Raw genomic sequence first — 19,619 nt, 5'->3', positions numbered from 1 at the left:
AATTTTCAGAGAATATTTTGAGAAAAGTTTAAAATAATGCTTCTGGGGGGAAAATAGATATGAATTTTTTTCATGTTTCCGCTGCTACGAAATTATTATTCTCCAGTTATTTTGAACCAACGGATATTTTATTGGGAGAAAAAGAGATTTTGACATGATTATGGATGTTGTTATTTTTGACCAACGTTGTTAATAATAATATCATAATTTTTAATGATTTTATATGCATTAATTCTATTTCTGCCCAACGATGATGTAGAATTAGTGTATAAGAACAGTTGTATGTTTTAATTTGACCAACGTTGCAATCAAAATAGCATAAATTGTTGTTTACTATTTATGTTCTCACTCTATATGAATTGTGCTTTAAGGCGGTTACAAATTGATGGGTTGTATCAAAGAGATCTCCCACTCTCAAAGGTGGACAACTACACGGAGTGGAAAAAAAGATTGACCTGGCCTCATCTTGACTGAGGTGACCGGGTAGTCACCTCACCGTGTCCCACTGAAGCCTGTGGCACCGGTGAGAGAGACAAATGAGGCTGATGCACAGGATGTCCTATGACCTATGATCTTGACTAAAGAGAGATTTTGAATCACAAAAGATGTCTTATGACCTTGAGCACAGGAAGTGGGTCACTGCCAACAAGAAATATTTGGCTGTGATAAAGAATACGACCGAGCCTGCAATTGTGGGCTCAATCCTAGATTATAACACGGTCACTGAGTACCTTGGTAGAATAAAGAGTTAGTTCACTGGCTCTTCAAAGGCATATGCTACCCAGCTGATAAATCAGCTGGTGTAGAGAGGTACTCTAGAAATGGTGGCATAGAGAGCACATACTATTTGTTATCACTCACGTGATGATGTGAGTTGTCTGCGATGATGAAACGTTGCGTGTGACAATGGAATGTATCCTCGTCTGCGATGTAAAGAAAACAAAAGAGAGCTCATGATGCGTCATCGAAATTATGGCACTGTCGTTTAGGCCATATTTTGAGGAGGAGAATAGAATAACTAGTTAAGAAGTGATATTCTTTCTCCATTAGAGTTCTCAGAATTAGAACAATGCAGAGAAGGTATAAAAGGAAAGTATGTAAAGAAAATTAAGAAAGATGTTAATACGAAGCGTAGGAATTTTACAGTATTATTGCACACAGACATCTAGTGGTCTATTTCCTGTTAAGAGTGTGGATGGTTATAATTCAATTCATAACATTCACAAAGATGATTACTCTCCCGTTATGGCTACATTTATCCAATCAAGAAAGAACAGAAGATTGGATAAATTGTAAGATATTTAAGGCAGGAGTTGAAAACCAACATAATTTAAAGATTAAGATAGTCAAGTCTGACCGTGGGGGGGGAGTACTATGGTCGGACCCATACCCCAAATGGTCAAGTTCCTGGCCTTTTGGCAAGGGTTCTTAACAGGAGAATGGCATAGTAGCCCAGTATTCTACACCCCGAACCTCAGCAGAATGGAGTAGCTGAAAGACGCAATCGTACTCTGATGGATATGGTGCGCAATATGATAAGTTACTCCACCTTACCGTTGAGCCTGTGGATGACGTTAAAAACCGTCATTCATATTCTCAATAGAGTACCAAGTAAATCGGTGCCCAAAATACCGTATGAGTTATGGACAGGAAGAGTACCCTCACTAAACCACTTATGTGTGGGGGGGGTTCTGCTGAAAGCTAAAGTATTTAGAGCCTAAATATTGGGGAAGCTAGATCCCAAAATAGTACGTGCCATTTATTGGCTATCCAGAAAAAGTTTTAAAAGGTTTTTCGTTTCTACTGTCCAGACAAACATACAAAGTTTGTAAAAACAAGACACGCTGTCTTTCTAGAGGATGAAATAATTAGGGGGAGCATGGTAGCTCGAGAAATTGCCTTGAAGAGAAGCGGGTGTATGCGCCCACCTCCAATGATTCAATGAGCCATTTTTCTCACTATCTCCGCCTGTCCGCTGCAACCGATAGTGCAAGATACTGTGATGCCAGCACCTGTTGTTATTCCGCCTATGGCAACAATGAACGACGACGAGGAACCTTTTCTTTAGGATCCTGTAGAACCATATTGCCACACATGAGGAGGAAGTACACAAGCCTCAAACAGAAGATCCTGTGCCAAATGTGGGAGCCCCTACAAGGTCTCAAAGAGTTAGAAAATCAGCTATTCCTGCTGACTATGACAGTATGCAACACTGAGGAATTTTAAACTGGAGGATGATCCCACCTCATTTGAAGAAAACCATGAGAAATGATCATTCATCAAAGTGGCTTGAGGCCATGGAGAGTGAAATGAAAATATATGAATGCCAATAAAGTTTGGAACCGTGGAAATAATTTCTAAAGGAGCCAAAATAGTAGGCTGTAAATGGGCTTAACAAACAAAACTTGACTCTCAAGGGAACATAGAGAGATATAAAGACGTGACTTGTGCAAAAGGCTTTACGTAAAGAGAAGGCATTGATTATAATGAAGACCTTTTCTTCAGTCTTATGTAAGGATTTCTTCATAATTATAATGGCATTAGTGGCACATTATGATTTAGAATTACATCAGATGGATGTAAAGACGACATTTCTCAACGGGGACTTGGAGAAAAATATTTACATGGCACAGACCGAAAGGTTTTTGTCATGGAAGAAAAAGAACGAATGGGATGCCGCCTAAAGAAATCCATTTATAGATTAAAACAAGCTTCAAGATAGTGGTACTTGAAGTTTAATCAGACAATAAGGAATTTTGGGTCTAAAGATAATGTTGAGGACAATTATGTCTGCAAAATTTAAGAATGGGAAGTTTATCTTCCTTGTCCTGTATGTGGATGATATCTTACTTGCTAGTAGTGATGTCAGTCTACTACTGGAGACAAAAAAGTTTTTGTCCTCAAAATTTGATAAGAAAGATTTTGGTGAAGCTTCATTCGTTCTAAAGATCGAGATTCAATAAGATAGAAGTAAAGGGGTATTAGGACTGTCACAAAAGGCATACATAGAAAAGATCTTAAAGAAATTCAATATGCACAAATGTAGTCCCTCACCTGCTCCTATAGTCAAGGGCGACAGATATGGAGATTTTCAATGCCCCGGGAATCAGTATGAGATCGATCAAATGAAAACGGTTTCATATGCTTCAGCTGTCGGAAGCTTGCAATATGCTCAAGTATGTACGCGCCCTGACTTGGTATTTGTTACCGAGTTACTTGGCAGATTCCAGAGCAATCCTGGAATAGAACACTGAAAATTAATAAAGAAAGTCTTGCATTATTTGTAAGGAACGAAAAGCCTCGTGATAATGTATAGAAGATCAGATTCACTCTATATAGTGGGATATTCATATTTTGATTATGCGGGAGATGATAGAAAATCCAGATATGTATTCACTCTCGTAGGGGGAGCTATTTTATGGAAAAGCTCAAAGCAAACTGTCACTACAAATAACATCGTCACATTGTATGCCGAGTTTGTAGCGTGTTATGAGGCAACGTGGCAGGTGAACTGGCTAAAGTTCATATCCGGTTTGAAGATGATTAACGACATCTATAGACCACTTAAGTTATACTGCGATAATAATCCGGCAGTACAATATGCTCACACAACAATAAGTTAAGTGGTGCTGGCAAACCATTGGCATAAAGTATTATATTGTGAAAGATAAAGTCCGGATTATATCATAATTCTTTGAGCATATAAGTACCGAAAAAGAATGCTCGCGGATCCACTTACAAAAAAGGCTTACCACCCAACAGTGTTCAGAGACATGTAGCCGGCATGGGTTTTAAGGGAAAGTTCTATAATTCCTGGACAAAAGAAGGCCCAAAGTTAAGGTACCTATTTCAGAACAGAGTGGTGTGTTGTAGTTGTTAAATCTATCGGCAATTGACCGTGACGATGAAACATACTCTATGCGCTAATCTGTAATTGAATGAATAAAAGTAAATGATATGAAATTTAAAAAATGGTAGTGAGATCAAGGGGGAGAATATTAGTTGATCTCCACCAATAGGCCGGCCCTTGGATCTATGCCCTGATCGGGGGCGTCTAGCCCTAATATGGTTGTTGGGCCCCTGTCGCACAGCACTATAAAGAGAGGTGGGGATCAGAGCTCTAACTACGAGGTTGACCGAGTAGCCGTCGTGAACCCACCAATAGTTAAACCTAACCCGATCTAAAGAGAGTGCTTGCCAGAGACGGGAAAACCCACTGACTTCACCCGTCACCACCGGACCGCACACCTCACGTACCCGTTGCCTCTGCATCGTCACCACTACGCTGAACTCCACCGCGCCGACGCTCCCACGGACACCTACGTCTACGCGGCTGCCGGCGCAACTGCGCCATGGCGAAGTAGAGGAACCAATTTCTACATCTAAGTAAGATGTTTACCCCTTAATCTACATTTCAGAGATACTCTGTTTCCTAACAAATACGTGCCCTTCTTGCAGGCACTGTGAATTTGACCAGAAATCTTTTCTGGCATACACTGAATTTCCTCCAACTTACTGGCGATACCATCCAAGCAGTCTGATTTGAGCACAACCACAACCATTCTTTCTTCTGTTTTCTCTCACTCCCTTTGTTGTAGTGTTTAAGACGTTTATTAGGGCCTGTTTAGATTCCAAAAAATTTTGTGCAGTACCCGTCACATCGAATCTTGCGGCATATGGAGTACTAAATGTAGAAAAAAAAAACTAATTACACAGTTGAGTGAGAAATCGTGAGACAAACTTTTGAACCTAATTAGTCCATAATTAGACACTAATTGTCAAATACAAACGAAAGTGCTATAGTAGCCAAAATCAAAAAAAAAAAATTGGATCTAAACGGGCCCTTAACTCCGTGGCGTATGGAATCTTCTTCACAAGTTCACATGTGCGTACAAGCTAGATTCCGAGGTATCTTTTTTCCTTGAGAAAAGAATCAAGTTGGTCATAATGTAAACAACCTCCAAATAATATATGGCTAGTTGAAAGTCTAAAAGATCTAGCTTTGATTTGCTTGCTAGACCTGCTGCAAAAATTACTCACTTAATTATGTGTCAAAACGGAAGGAGGGCTCCCATTATTATCCTATAATAACTGAATTACTGAAAAGAGCCATCTTTCAGAATTCAGCGGAAGTAAGGCATGTCCCGTCCATGCATGAAACGAAAAATTGAGTAAATAGCTTCAAGCTGCCCAATCCGGGGATAGCAAGGATTGGATCGGATCCCAGTTCCAAAAGCCACTCGCACGACAAATAAAGTATCATCACCGAAAGGAAAATCCATGAGCCAAAGCTATGCTTTGCTTTCCCCGGCACCGGACGCCGTGTGGATCACCCAACCTGCAGGAGCCTTATGACCGCCGCCGCGGCTATAAGAACTTGGCATCCTGAGCTGCACTGCATGGGTGACCTCCTCGACACACAGAAGAATCGTTGAAACCGAAAATGGCAACAGCAGCAATGAACGGACACTACAGCAGGGCACCCAAGCTCTTCGGCAGGGAAAGGACGCTCCACGCTGCCCTCGGTGGACGCAGAGGTGACTCGTTCTTGCGATCGATCTGAAACCATGCATGGATTTACTGTTATATACGAGCTCGGTCGTGCAATGCGACCGGTTCGCCCAACTGAAAGCCTTTCGTTTTGGTTAATAATATAATCCGTGGGTGCACTGCACAGCCGCGGACATCATCCTGTGGAGGGACAGGAAGGTGTCGGCGTCCATCCTCGCCGCGGCGACGGCGGCGTGGGGCCTGTTCGAGGTGGCGGAGTACCATCTCCTCACGGTGGTCTGCTACGTCGCCATGATCGGCATGCTCGTCTTCTTCATATGGACCAACGCTTCTACCTTCTTCAACCTGTAAGCAAGCAAAGCAGCCTTCCAACTTTTTTTTCTTCGGAGCCCAATTTTTTCTTTTAGTTTGAGAGGAATTCTTGCAATGCCCAATTGTTCGGCCCATCTATGTTCATACTAGTAGCATGAAAGCCCACACAACGTGAGGCCGAGACTAAGCCCGTTAAATATCAAAACGAGCCCAAATGGGATGTGAGGCTGAGAAAGGAACACTGACGGTAATAATCGTGAGATGTTGTTTACATGCAGGCCGGTTCCCAGAATCCCTGATACCCTGGTGTCGGAGAGGGCGAGCAGGCAAGCGGTCCAAGACGTGCACCGCAGGCTGACCAGGTTGGTGGAGAAGCTGCACGACGTCGCTTGCGGCAAGGACATCAAGATGTTCATCCTGGTGTGCGCGCCACTAACTGACCAACCTGCTGCCCATTCCATCTCCTCCTTTTCCTACCAAACAGCACTAGTATAAAAGAAGATAAAAAATATGCATCTGATCCTCCATCTGCCCGTGCGTTCAACTCAACAGACGGTGCTCTCACTGTACATGGCGTCGGTGATCGCGGACTGCTTCAGCTCCCTGACGCTCCTCTACCTCGGTAACAACCTGCTCAACTGAGCCATGCGTTTTCAGTAGTACAAGTTTCATCAGAAGGCGAAATTCGCAGCATCATTCATTTGAGCCCAAAAAAAAAGGGCTCGTGGCGGACGCTGTCTTTTAATTTGCTGCCTGCCTCTGGCCTCTGCAGTGGTGCTGGGCACGATGACGCTGCCTGCGCTGTACGAGCGGTACGAGAGCGAGGTGGACCACCTGGTGGCCAGAGGCGTGCACGACCTGCGGACCCACTTCGCCGACATGGACTCGGGCGTTCTCAGGAAGATCCCGAGAGGCACAGGCGCTGCAGCCAAGTGATTAGATAGCCGAGGAGAGGAGATCACGACTGACCGAGTACATAACATACTGGGGTATGGTGTAACTATACTGCATCCTGCATGTACAAGTGGATTAAGAACGCATTACGCATGAAGGTCCCAGAGGATTGGGGTTACCCGTTCGTTATTAAGGCCTCAAATTCAGGTGAAATCTCAAAAGCTGCTGACAGGTTCATCAGAACATGGCCTGGAAGTGGATGCTTATTAATCGCTGGGCATGCTACAGCCTGATCTGTCCGTGCCAGGCCATGACAGTCAGGGTCATCCGGGCCGGCGACAGATGGTATTGCCCGTTCCCGACACCGACAGCAAACACACATGACTGGGCTCCACCTCCACGGGGTCTCGATCGGTGGCGAACCGGAGGACAGCGACGCCGACGCGCGCACGCCAACCGGATCATAAAAGCATGGCGTTCCGTGCGCCTCAGGGAACCAGCCTGCCTGAGTGCCTGTGCCATGTTTCTCTGCTCTCTTTTGTTCTCCTGCCCCGGCAGAAATGCCTGGTTGCCCTGGCTGGCTAGTGGCTGTGGCTAGGCGAGGCTTAGGGATCATCTCATTGCCACGCGAACCTGACCAATTTTTTTTACATTTTAGTCTTTTTTTAAGTTTATCACAAATAGATCTCTGGTGGAAAGAATTCAGAAAATGGACCCTTAGCTCGGCGCTATTGGTGCTGGCGTCGAGCTAACACGTCTCGGCGCCAGCGTTCTGGCGCCGAGCTCCTGGGCACGGTAGATGACATGGCAGTGAGCTCGGCTCCAGAGGCGCCGTAGATCTTGGCGCCGAGCTCGGCGCCAGAGTGACTGGCGTCGAGCTCCCTGCCATTCAACCCCGGCCAACCTTCCTGCCCGAGCGTTCTTCCTCTTTTTTCTCCTCCCTCTCGGGTTTTTTCTCTCCCCACTTCACCCTACCTCACGAATCGGCATATTGGACCTTGAAAACTTTGATTTGATCTGTAGATCTTCGAGAGCAAGATATCCTCGCTCCCCTCCTAATTTTTTTCGCATCGATTCGTTATGTATTGGTCGGATTTTTTAACGTAATAATCATCATCACTTGGGGTTTCATTGTATCCATCAATATATGTATTATACAATCGTAGGATGATGTCAAGGCGTGAAAAAGCTAGCAAACCTAGGCGCATGTAGTTATGTTATGGGTTTATTGTTGTGCATCAAATGGAAAACCCTAGGTTTATGGTTTAATGTTAACTGCTTTGGGTTCTTAGAACGAAATTGGTTGTATTGTAGTTATGGTTCTCATTGATATTTATTTGTGATGTTTTGATTTATGTTTGTTAAATTACATCTGTTTTGTTAGATGCAAGAAATGTTTCGGGAGGAGTTTTGACGAAAACGGGATCGTCCTTGAGAATTATACCCCGACGAGTCTAGCAAAGATGCCCCCGTCCCTCCCGACCTCCCTGTCCCTAGCTGTGACTGTGGTTTCCCGGCCCATGTTTTTGAATCGAAACATCCGGACACTGCGGCGCGTTGCTTCTACACATGCAGTCGTTTTAATGTAAGAAATTGTTTCCACTATCCTTTTTCTTTATTTGTGTAAGTATGCTACTAATATTATGTTGGAATCTCGTTGTGTAGGACCATGAGATATGTTTTTTCTTTCAGTGGATTGACGGTGCAGGCAAGTTTGATTCTAGGTACCTCCTTTTCGACGATTGGTTTAGAGGGAGACATCCACGTGAGCACTTCAAGTGGTGGGTTCCACCCCCCTAACCCTCCGCCAATGACGGCTAAGGAGAAGCACCTAGCCACAGTTAGACGACTCGAGGAACCTCCTCTGTGCGATTGTGGAGATTGAGCTGTGATAAACCCTGAGAATATGTTGGAGTTTGTGTGTCTAAATAAGCATGAAGTAAGTGCAAAGTGTATGTGTTGAAATATTAAGCTATATGTGTTCATATACTAATGTCTACTTATTTAGGTGTTTTCAATGGCGAAGTGTCGTTTCAAGGAGTGGTTGTTTGGTCCTAAGAACCAATGGCCAGAAAACCTGCGAAAAGTTAAAGAAAAGAAGAAAGAAAGGGAAATTTACAAAGCACCTCCTGTCATGTGCGAATATGGTGTTAAATCCAACTATGGTCAAGTTCTTTCGGAACTTGGAGTAGGCCATTATTCTGGCCATATGGTTGAGTATGATGAGGTTGGTTATTTTTGTGGTAAACATGAAATCATATTTTGTTTCTTTTGCTAAGACATATATGATAGAATTTTCTGTTTGAACAGAGCACTAGGAAATGCAGATGGGAATGTTATAATGGTCAAGCTAAGTTCTTGGATGAACTGATGAAGAGGCAAGTAATTACACGAAAGAGGGGATATGGACCTGACTACGTCAACCTATTCGTTAAATATCATAAAGAAAAGATGCGTGAGTTTGCTAGACAACGCGGTATTTGTAACCCGATCGATGTTGGGCTTAACAAATGGAGATTGGAGAGACGGATGACGTTAGAGGAGGAGACAAGAGTACAGATGCAGGTCTTGAACCAACATGTTGTTGCATTATGTGTCAGTAAGTGCTTGAAAGCATTTTTTTCATTGCCTGATTTTAAATGTAATATAATCACGTTGCTAACTGATTGCATTTCATACATGAAGGGATTGGTTGCAGCGAGGAACATGCCACAGAGCTGGCTCGTGCAAGGTATGAGGAGAAGAAGTTAGATGAGCATAGATCGCGAGTTGGTCGCACCGTTCAATCACCGATTGTGTTGTCTGATGAGGAGGACGAGGATGAGAACGACACTGGCAGACTGAGTGAGCTCATTGCTCTAGCAGAGATAGGCTTGCAGGCACAGGAGGCTGAGGACAATACTAGCAGATTGAGTGAGCTCATCGCTCTAGCAGAGGCGGGCTTGCAGGCGGAGGAGGATGACGACGCATTCTTCACTCAGGCCGTAGCGGCCGCAGATAAAGCGGAGGCCACTTACTACATGCGACAAGTAGGTCAAAGCAACGCAGGTGAGCCTAGCCACGACAACAGGGTTGTAGTAGAGGACTGGTACTCGGATGATGAGTTGCTTACTCAGTATGTTTCAGACTGAGGATTTGAAAGTGCTTTTGGCCCTATGTGTACTGTCAGCACGTACTTCTAGTATTATTATGTTGTTTAATGTGGCATAGTATTGAACTTTTCATTATGTGGTTGTTTTCATTATTTATGGTCTCGATATTCCGCTTAATGTTACGGACGTATTGAAATGTAAACACGTGCTGCAAATAAAACCTAACATAATTCAACACACGAAACACATGAAATGGCATGTGAGAATATGTACCGAACCTGGGTACAGAGTTTTCTTCGACTAAACCTAACATGCCTTAGGTAATTAAACCAAACAACAAACACATAGATGTGGTATGTGAAAAAGATAAAATCATCCTAGTAGTGTGGCCACATAGCAAATTGTGTTGCACCTTCTCCATAGTAGCCTCCCATTGTTGTTGGTGGTGGTGGCAGGGGTGACGAGGGAGGTCCCTTGTTCTTGTGGTTAGGGCAGGTGCAATATGGATCATTGCAGAGTGCCTCCTATGAATCGACACCATTATTGATGTTGTCCTATCCATCATCCTTGTAACCGCTGCTAACTTCCCTTTCTAGATCGAAGATATGGTCATGTAGGTAGTAGATGTACTCCGCATGCGGATAAATAGGTCGAGGATCGACCCACCTACTGAACCCATAATTTTCTTTAGCCAAGGAAGACTACAATAAGTATGTCGTGTAAGTTATATACAAGAGAAATATATTGAAGAAATAAATAGTAATAGCAATTACCCATGCTCACGGGCATTTGAAGAAACGACGACCTCCATCTATTCCCTCGGTGAACATCTGCACTAGGCAGTCCTCACCATGCATGCATTTTGGCCACTCTTCTTTCTGTTCATCGTATCCTCTTAGTGGTGTCTCTTTGGTGAAATCACTTTTGCTCTTAACTGGGAACCTCTCTTAAAGAGCTTCCTCAAAGAAATCGGGACCAAGAGGACCCTCCCACCTAATGGTAGTTTCCTTCCCCTTTCCTCTCCCTCTAGACGACCCTCTAGACATTGGTACTACAACAAAAGAAAATGCTGAGGAGTATCCAGGGTATCTTCCCCATGTCCCTGGGGGCGCAGCCCATGTGGTCTGCCATGGGTATCCAGGGTTGTACCCCCACAGCTAGTCCCTGAGTGCCTTGTACCCATTATGCAATGCCATCTTGAGCTTGTTCAAGCAAGTGTGAACCAAAGCCGAGTAGTCCAACTCATGGTCCAACCACCGCGATGAGTCACCGAGCAGTTGTGAGCAGTTGCCGAGCTGCGTGCGCCATCGCCGAGCAGCATGAACCATAGCTGAACAACATATTCCAAGTATGGCTTGCCATAAGGGTGTAAGGAGCTCAAGTCCATAATTGAAAATTTCTTCGCAGTAGACCAAGTGTGCCCACTTAGAGTTCGACCATGAGAAAAGGAGATAATCTTCATTAGCTTCAAGAGGCACGGAGTCATCAAGAAAAAACAAGCACATTCACCGCAAGGTGAAGTGTGCCCACTTAGTCCTCGAGCCTGATAGTAAATGACATAGTCATGTGGTGCCAAGATCCGAAGTAGTAATAATAATAATAATAATAATAAACCAGCCGAGCAGACAGCCAGTCCCTGAGCGTAGCCCCAAAACGAGATAAAACACGTTCATCGCAAGGTGAAGTGTGCCCACTTAGTCCCCGAGCCTAATAGTAGATGACATAATCATGTGGTGCCAGGGTCAGAAACATAGAAATAATGAATGACCAGCCGAGCAAGCAGCCAGTCCCTGAGCTACAAGCGGCGATATCGGAGAAATCCAGCCTTGGAGAAAAAATCGGAGTAACGGCTGTACAGTAATGGTTATTGAGCCTCAATAAATGGTGGAGAAGTCGGCGATTATTTGGTGAGTAGCAACTGATAGCAGCGATAAATGGGCGACATGGGCTATGGTTGTGCAGAAGCCCAGGTAACGACCCATATGCCTCATCGGAGAAATCGGAGCGGCACAGAAAGCGGGAATGGTTCCCAAAAAACCCTTGAATGCAAAAGGGTGGGGAAAGTGCTTTATAACAGTGCCACCGCATACCCCGTACCCACCTCTTCCACTTCATCTTCCTCCTCATCTCTCGCATCGCCAAATCCGCAACCACATTTGCCTCCGACGCTAAACCCTAACCAGATCTGGGAGATGGCGCCGAAGAAGGGAGCTACAAAATCAAAGAAGACTAGTCCCAAGAAGACGGGCGCCATGGCCCAACGCGACGAGGAGTGGGTGCCATGGCGAATAGGAGAAGCGGAGCTAAACAGATTGGTGGAAGCCAGCGTTCTCCCTGACCGTGCTACCGCCGGATGGCGGCCAGCCCTCGGTGAGTCCTTCCCAACACCCATACTGATGAAGCAGTGGTATTCGAGGACTATTTCTGGCACGGGTTAGGCTTTCCAATTCATCCATTTCTAAGGGATCTGTTGGAGCTCTAGGTGGTTACTCTGTGAGACCTCCACCCCAATACCATTTTGCACATTTCAATCTTCATCCATTTCTGTGAGGCATACCTCAGAATCCTACCCCACTTCAATCTCTTCCGTCACCTATTCTAGCTGAAGAAGAGAGGCGGCGCTGGTTCCAAGGTGGTCGGTGGGGTGTACCTTCAGCTGTGGGATGGAATGGCAAGCGAATACCTTATCGTGCCGCTTAACACGTCACTGAAGGGGTGGAACGATAAGTGGTTCTACATAAAACAAAGCCACCCAGCGGTTCGCTGTAATGTCGACCACATCCCAGAGAGCCAGCGGAGTTGGTCGGAGCTGCCGAGTAACGACGATATGGAGCAAGTGAAGGAACTCCTCAGCTTAATAAAAGGTGTGAGGACCAATGGCGGATTGGTAGCGGCAAGTTTCATAGTGCGCCGCGTTCAACCCTGTAAAGAGAGGGCGCACCCAGGCTTCAAATTCAAAGGGGAGACCGATGGTACCCGAGAGAGGCTAGAAATACTATCCAGGAACATCATTGAAGAGTGAACTACCAAGCTATTCGCTCTGCTTGCCTTATTCAGATTGTCAGGGTACACAAAACCCTTTAACTGCAAGAATCTGCCTACTCAGGTGAATATCCCAACTGTGTTTTTCTGAGAAGTTATATATTTTGTCATTGCTGAGCAATAGACTGATCCACTCATGTGAAGATCCATTCATAGGACAGGGCAGTGTATTTCTTGGGCGTGCTGAAAAACGATTGGCTGCCGGTAGTGGACGCACGACCACCGGCTCAACCCAAAGAAAGCTCTGTTGGTGTGTCCTCAGAATCCAGAGGTATAGATGTTGGTTGGACGGAGAGTCCTCCCCTATTATTAGAGAAAATTCAGGGGAAGAGGCTAGCGGCAGATGAGCCGACCCCAAAGAAGAGGAAAACAGCAGCTACTGCTCCCTACAAACCAGGCGGCATCTCACTTGGTGATGATCAGACCAATCAAACACGAAGGACCACGGTGTTCGATTGGTCTAACGATGATGAAATTATGATGGATCCTCCCTCGAGCATGAAAGAGCCTCCATGTAGCATACATGCAGGAGAACAAACTGGGGTGGGCGAAGAAGTCCGTGAGGCGCCTACGAGGAAAGTCCCCGAGCAGCGGGTGGAGGGAATTTTGGCGCAGCAGACAACGGAAGTCCCTACAGGGTGAGCAATGGAAGTCCTTGAGCAACAAGCAGAAGCAGGCCCAGAGCAGCAGGCGAAAAGGACCCTAGAGCAGCAAGCAGAACCTAGGTCGACCGAGGAAGAGCCAAGAATTCCCCCATAGAGCACGGGAGTCAACCCCGTGGTTGCGCCTAGAGGCTCAGGCAGGCATCGCCGGTTCAAGAAATTGAACCGTCAGACCAAACCATAAGTGTCCTTGTGTTGAAGTTACTTTGTTGTGTATTCTTTACTTCTGTGGTGACTGAATAACTGATTTGACATAGTACAAGGCGAATGACAGATCTAGCCCCACCCGCTCAGACTGAGCAGCTACCAGAAGCTAGCCCCGGAGCGGGGGAGATGCCTGTAGACCCCATCCTGGAGTCCCCAAGTGCTCGGCGGCACGTGGGGGAGCCAATTGCTGCCCCTGGTGGACTTGGCGGCAGCGAACTGCTATCTACAATGGCAAATGAGTCGGCGATAGCACCCTCGGCAATGGTAGAATCTAGAGTAGAAAAGCTTTTGGCGTCGAAGGAGCAGACGGCACTCCCTGATGCTACGGAGGGCAAGGTCGGACCCGCTATCCGACCACCAAGCCCCTAGGTGGTGCCCTCGGCTGAAACAGAGGAGGACGAGGTGGAGGAGATCGTGCGTGACAAACCTTGGCCCCAATCAGTCTGGATCCTCCAAAAGCGCGGTGACAACATAGTAATTGTCGAAGAGGAGGACACCACCAAGGAATTCAGGAGACTAGAGACTGCCCTTACCGGTGTGATGAAACAGATCAAGGTTAATGCTGCGCCTGGAACCAAAAAATATCTGCTGGAAGTACGGCCTCTGAGCCATAAACCAAAAAATATGGAGACACACCGGTGCTGCGACTAGCTTGAGTGCGCAGTCCCCAAACCATGGCTGGTAGTTCTTTGAGCCATCTACCCAGATGCCTTTCTTCTTTTTGATATAGCCTCTTTTTAAGGGCACCAAGGATCATGCCATTCACCCGTTCGACCTGGCCATTAGCTCTAGGATGGGCAATGGAGACGTATTTAACGGAGATGCATCGGTCTTCGTAGAAGTCCCAAAAGTGATGGCCAGTAAATGTAGTTCTGAAGTCGGTGATGATGCTGTTCGGGATACTAAATCTGTGTATGATTTCTTCAAAGAGTTCAACTGCTTTCTTCACGGTAGCCGAGACGAGCGGTTTGTACTCAATCCACTTAGAGAACTTGTCGATGGCGACGTATACATACCAGAAACCGCCTGGCGCTGGCTTGAAAGGCCTGATCATGTCTAGTCCCTAGCATGCGAAAGGCTAGGAAGTTGGGATGGTCTACAGTTCTTGAGCTAGTACGTGTATTTGCTTGGCAAAAAATTGACATCCTTCGCAGCGCCGGACGAGATCTTCGGCATCGAAGATGGTCGTGGGCCAATAAAAACCAGCTCAGAAAGCTTTGCCGACCAGGTTTCTCGAGGCCACGTGATTGTCGTAGGAACCAGAGTGAATTTCGAGTAGTTTTACCCCTTCCTCTTAGGTGATGTATTTCTGCAATATCCCTTCCTTGGCACTTTTCCTCATTAAGTTGCCGTCTACCAGCACATAATGCTTACTTCGGTGAATTAGACATTCAGTTTCGATCTTCTCGGTGGGTACTTTGTTGCTGGTGAGGTACTTGATGAACTGCTCCCTCCAATCGGCGATCGGCGAAGGTACCACAAGTACCAACTGCTCGATAGGGGGAACCACTTCGACTTCCTTTTCTTCTTTAATGGATGGCACCAAGAGATCTTGAACAAAGACCCCCAGCAGAACCGCAGCACGAGAAGAACCTATCTTTGAGAGCTGGTCAGCAGGCTGATTTTGGTCTCATACCACATGAAGGTACTCGATACCGTAGAACTTCCCTTCAAGCTTCCTAATTTCAGCGCAGTAAGCGTCCATCTTCTCACTAGAATAGGACCAGTCTTTGTTGAGCTGGTTGATAACCAGCACGGAGTCCCCATACACCATGAGGCATTTGACGCCGAGCTCGATGGCTATCCGGAGACCATGGAGACATGCTTCGTATTCCGCGGCATTGTTGGAGGCCGGAAAGTGTATCTGAAGAACATAACATAGCTTATCCTTGGTCGGCGTAATGAACAGAATGCCCACACTGGCACCATTGATGTTAAGGGCGCCATCGAAGTACATCACCTAGTGCTCGGGGCAAGTAGCAGCAATGGACTCTTGGATCTCGGTCCATTCAGCAACGAAGTCAGCAAGCACCTATGACTTGATGGTAGGTCTGCTTCTAAATTTGATGGAGTAGGTGCCGAGCTCAACAGCCCACTTAATGATGTGGCCATTGGCCTCTTTGTTGTGGAGAATGTCCCCCAGAGGGAACTTAGTGACCACGGTGATCTTATAGTATTCGAAGTAGTGTCGGAGTTTGCGTGACGTAATAAGAATGGCGTATAACAGTTTTTGTACTTGAGGATAATGAGTTTTGGGCTCATTAAGTACCTCGCTGATGAAGTAAACCAGATGTTGCACTTTATAAGCATGCCTGGCTTCCTCGCATTCAACGACAATAGCTGTGTTGATGACGTGAGAAGTAGCGGCGATGTATATTAGCAGAGTTTCATCTGGACGTGGTGCCGTCATGATCGGTGGCTTTGTTAAGAACACCTTGAGCTGCTCAAAAGTTGAGTCTGCCTCCTCCGACTAGGAAAAACGCTCGGAGGCCTTGAGGAGCTTGAAGAAAGGTAGCCCTTTTTTGCCGAGGCGTGAAATGATGCGACTTAAAGCAGCCATGTAGCTTGTAAGCTTCTGTATATCCTTGACGCATGTCGGCCATTTCATATTGGTGATGGTGGAGACCTTGTCAGGGTTAGGTTCGATACCTCGAGCACTGACGATGTAGCCCAGCAGTATACCGGATGGAACTCCAAAGACACACTTTGAAGGGTTTAACTTCCATCGGTACTTGTTCAGGTTGGCGAAAGTTTCTTCGAGGTCAGTGATAAGGTTGTTGGTGGTCTTGGCCTTGAAGACCACATCATCTATGTAGGCTTTGACATTACGGCTGATCTGTTGGTCGAGGCACACCTGGATGGCCCTTTGATAGGTAGCCCCAGCGTTCTTGAGTCCAAAGGACATAGTTGTGTAGCAGTATGCACCAAAAGGCATAATGAACGACGTCTTGATCTGGTCTTCTTCCTTGAGGGAGATCTAATGATAGCTGGAGTAGCAGTCAAGGAAGGAGAGCAGTTCACAGCCGGCGGTGGAGTCTACAACCTCGTCTATCCGAGGTAGGCCGAAGGGGTCTTTAGGGCAGTGTTTGTTAAGATCAGTATAATCAACACACATTCTCCATTCTTTATTTTTTTGAACGAGAACAGGGTTTGCTAACCAATCTAGATGATACACTTCTTTTATAAATCTGACAGCTAAGAGGCATTTTATTTCTACCCTAAAGCCTCCTTGTCTGGCGCAAATCGGTGGAGTTTCTGCTTGATCGGTTTGGCGGTCCGCGAGACACTCAAGGAGTGCTCGATCTTCTCTCATAGTACCCCCGGCATGTCTACAGGTTTCCAAGCAAACACATTGGCGTTGGCACATAGGAAGGAGATGAGCACACTTTCCTATTTGGGGTCAAGGTGAGCCCCAATCTTCATGGTCTTAGAGATGTCAACGAGGCTGAGGCCAACCTCCTTGACTTCCTTGGACTTGGTGGAGGCATGAGGAAGCTCCAGCTCTAGGATCTCCATGTCATCGGTGGGCACTGTCCTGGCTTCGGCGACCACGCTAGCCATCTAGACTTGGTGGAGGCGCGAGGAAGCTCCAGCAAGAGCGAGACTCTCTATCTCATAGGCGTAGGCAATGGAGAGGTTGGCCCATAGAGCCAGGACTCTTGCAGGTGAAGGCATCTTCATCACCAGATATGCGTAGTGTGGTACAGCCATGAACTTGGCCAGAGCTAGCCGACCAAGTATGGCATGGTAGGTGGTGTCAAAGTCAGCGACGTAGAAGTTGATATGCTTGACGCGGTAGTTGCTTGCCATGCTGAACTGTACTGGTAGGGTAATCTCTCCAAGCGGTTTAGAGGCCCTACCTAGCACCACACCCCAAAAGGTGGAGTCGGAAGGCGTGTGATCTGACAAACCGAGGCCCAGCTCTTCTAGGGCTCTAGCGAAGAGGAGATTCAGAGCGCTCCCACCGTCGATGAGCACTTTTTTGAAGAGCACCTTCTGTACGGTTGCATCGAGGACAAGGGGAAAACACCCTATGTAAGGAATATCCACCCACTAGTTGGCCCTACTGAATGTGATGGGGACCTCAGAACATGGGTGATAGATGGGGTTAGCGATGGCGTCTTCTGTAGTAATGGAGAGCACCTGTCACACGGAGAGCTTCCGCTCTCTTCTACTCTCAGTAGAGGCGAGACCCCTGAAGATGGTGGCAACCACCTTATCATGGTCCTAAAATGCATTGTTGTTGCCCCTAGGTGGTCAGCGACCTCCAGCTCCCTCGTTGGCATCGTCATCGAGCCTCTTGTCCTAGAACTCCTTAGCCAAACCAATGCAGTCCTTCATCTTGTGTTTGGCATTCTTGTGAAGAGGACACGGGCCATCGAGGATCTTTTGGTACTATTTGTCATAGTTGCACTTGGCGCGAGGTTGACTAACGACGGCGACGATGTGTTCTAGCCACCGGCAGTGATTTTGGCCAGGCCTGTGTCCTCCTGTCTAATCACGGCCGCTATCACGATGGTAGCTACGGTCATCGAGGTGGCGATCGCGGTGGCGCTGGTCGTCGGGGCGGTCATCATAGCGGTGAGACTGGTGATGAGTGCCTGTATCCTCGTTGAAGCGCACCTCGGCTTCCTTGGCATTGGCGTACTGATTGGCCATAGTTATCATCTCACCGATGCTGGTGGGTGGCTTTTGGTTGAACTTGGAGCGGAGCTCTCGATGGTGGAGTCCTTGAATAAAGGCAGTGATGACCTCAGCTTCCGTAATGTTGGGAATAGAATTCCTCATCTCAGAGAAACATCGGATTTAGCTGTGGAGGAGCTCGGATTGCTTTTGGTTGATGCGGCTAAGATCATGCTTGGTGCTGGGTCGAGTATACGTGGCCATGTAGTTGTTGGTGAATACTTTCTTTAGCTCTTCCCAGGATCTGATGGAGTCTAGCATAAGGCTAGTAAACCAGCTCATGGCGGGTGGCGTGAGCATGACGGGGAGATAATTTGCCATGACAGTGGTGTCTCCTCTGGCGGCGCGGATAGCAGTGGTGTAAGCCTGCAACCACTATGTCGGGTTCATTCTTTCCTCATAGGGCTTGACCCCAGTGATCTTAAAACCACGGGGCCACCGAAGTGTTTAGAGTGCCCTTGTGAAAGCTAGAGGCCCCTTAGGGTTGTTGACACCGTCGTCTACAGCGTTGCGGTTAGGGATAGACTCGAGAGCTGAGTCCGGGTTGTCGTACTCCTACACGTACTCCTGGCAGCGATGCACTTCGTCTTCATGATGACCGAAGCGATGTTGCTCGATACGCCATCGCGCATCCTGGAGGTTGCTAAGGTGTACTCGAGTGTCCTGTTCGACCTCCTGGTCATGTTGGCGATGGTGTTCGGCACGATGGCCCCCGGCTCCCCCTAGAGAGGTAGTGACTGGTCGGTGAAATGGCTTTGACTGGGTGGTGATTAGATCTCGACGTAGCTGATCGGTGAATCATGCTCGTAGAGCATGAGGTCTCTAATCCTCGTGAATCTCATTGACCTGACAGTGAGTCGCTTTATGCATGGCGGCGATCTGGGCGAGCTCAGGCATTTGAGGGAAATGAGCGAGCTCATTGGTGACTACTGCCAAATTAGCTCTTGGAGTCTTGAAGACATCATGGCCGTCAACATGGAGAAATTCTTTGTCGAGGTCGCGGTGGAGCAGGAGCGGTCTTCCTTGAGAATCAAGCCAATTATTCCGAGCAGCCTCGGCCCTTGCAATGGCAACCTTGTTTTCTTGCCGCTGCGCGCGGTTGATGTTCTGGTTCTCCCGAGCAATGCGCTCCTCCTCGGTTTCACCATTCCAAGGAGGGCTATCGATGCTGACGTTGAAGATCGCACCACCCCGGAAGGGTGGAAGGAGGAGTTGC

The 19,619-nt window shown here is 46.9% G+C and overlaps 1 protein-coding gene across 3 annotated transcripts; it reads left to right on the top strand.

The window, feature by feature from the left end:
- The first annotated feature begins 5,397 nt into the window (after positions 1-5,397).
- LOC136451681 (reticulon-like protein B9) lies at positions 5,398-8,277 on the top strand. 3 transcript variants are annotated; one of them, XR_010758624.1, is made up of 6 exons: positions 5,398-5,537; positions 5,678-5,858; positions 6,102-6,243; positions 6,376-6,445; positions 6,596-6,812; positions 8,102-8,215. XR_010758624.1 is itself a non-coding variant. In XM_066452368.1 (5 exons), the coding sequence occupies exons 1-5, from the start codon at positions 5,444-5,446 to the stop codon at positions 8,173-8,175; spliced, it is 561 nt and encodes a 186-aa protein (XP_066308465.1). In that variant the 5' UTR covers positions 5,398-5,443; the 3' UTR covers positions 8,176-8,277. The 3 variants fall into 3 exon arrangements, 2 of the variants coding, with proteins under 2 accessions (XP_066308465.1, XP_066308464.1); XM_066452368.1 differs by lacking the exon at positions 6,596-6,812 and having other exon boundaries at positions 8,102-8,277; XM_066452367.1 differs by lacking the exon at positions 8,102-8,215 and having other exon boundaries at positions 6,596-6,886.
- Positions 8,278-19,619: the final 11,342 nt, after the last annotated feature.

This window comes from Miscanthus floridulus, chromosome 5 (genome assembly GCF_019320115.1).
Source record: "Miscanthus floridulus cultivar M001 chromosome 5, ASM1932011v1, whole genome shotgun sequence".
NCBI classification, from domain to species: Eukaryota; Viridiplantae; Streptophyta; class Magnoliopsida; order Poales; family Poaceae; genus Miscanthus; species Miscanthus floridulus.
The sequence above is the reverse complement of the archived record's forward strand: the minus strand, read 5'-3'. Positions and strand labels throughout refer to the sequence as shown.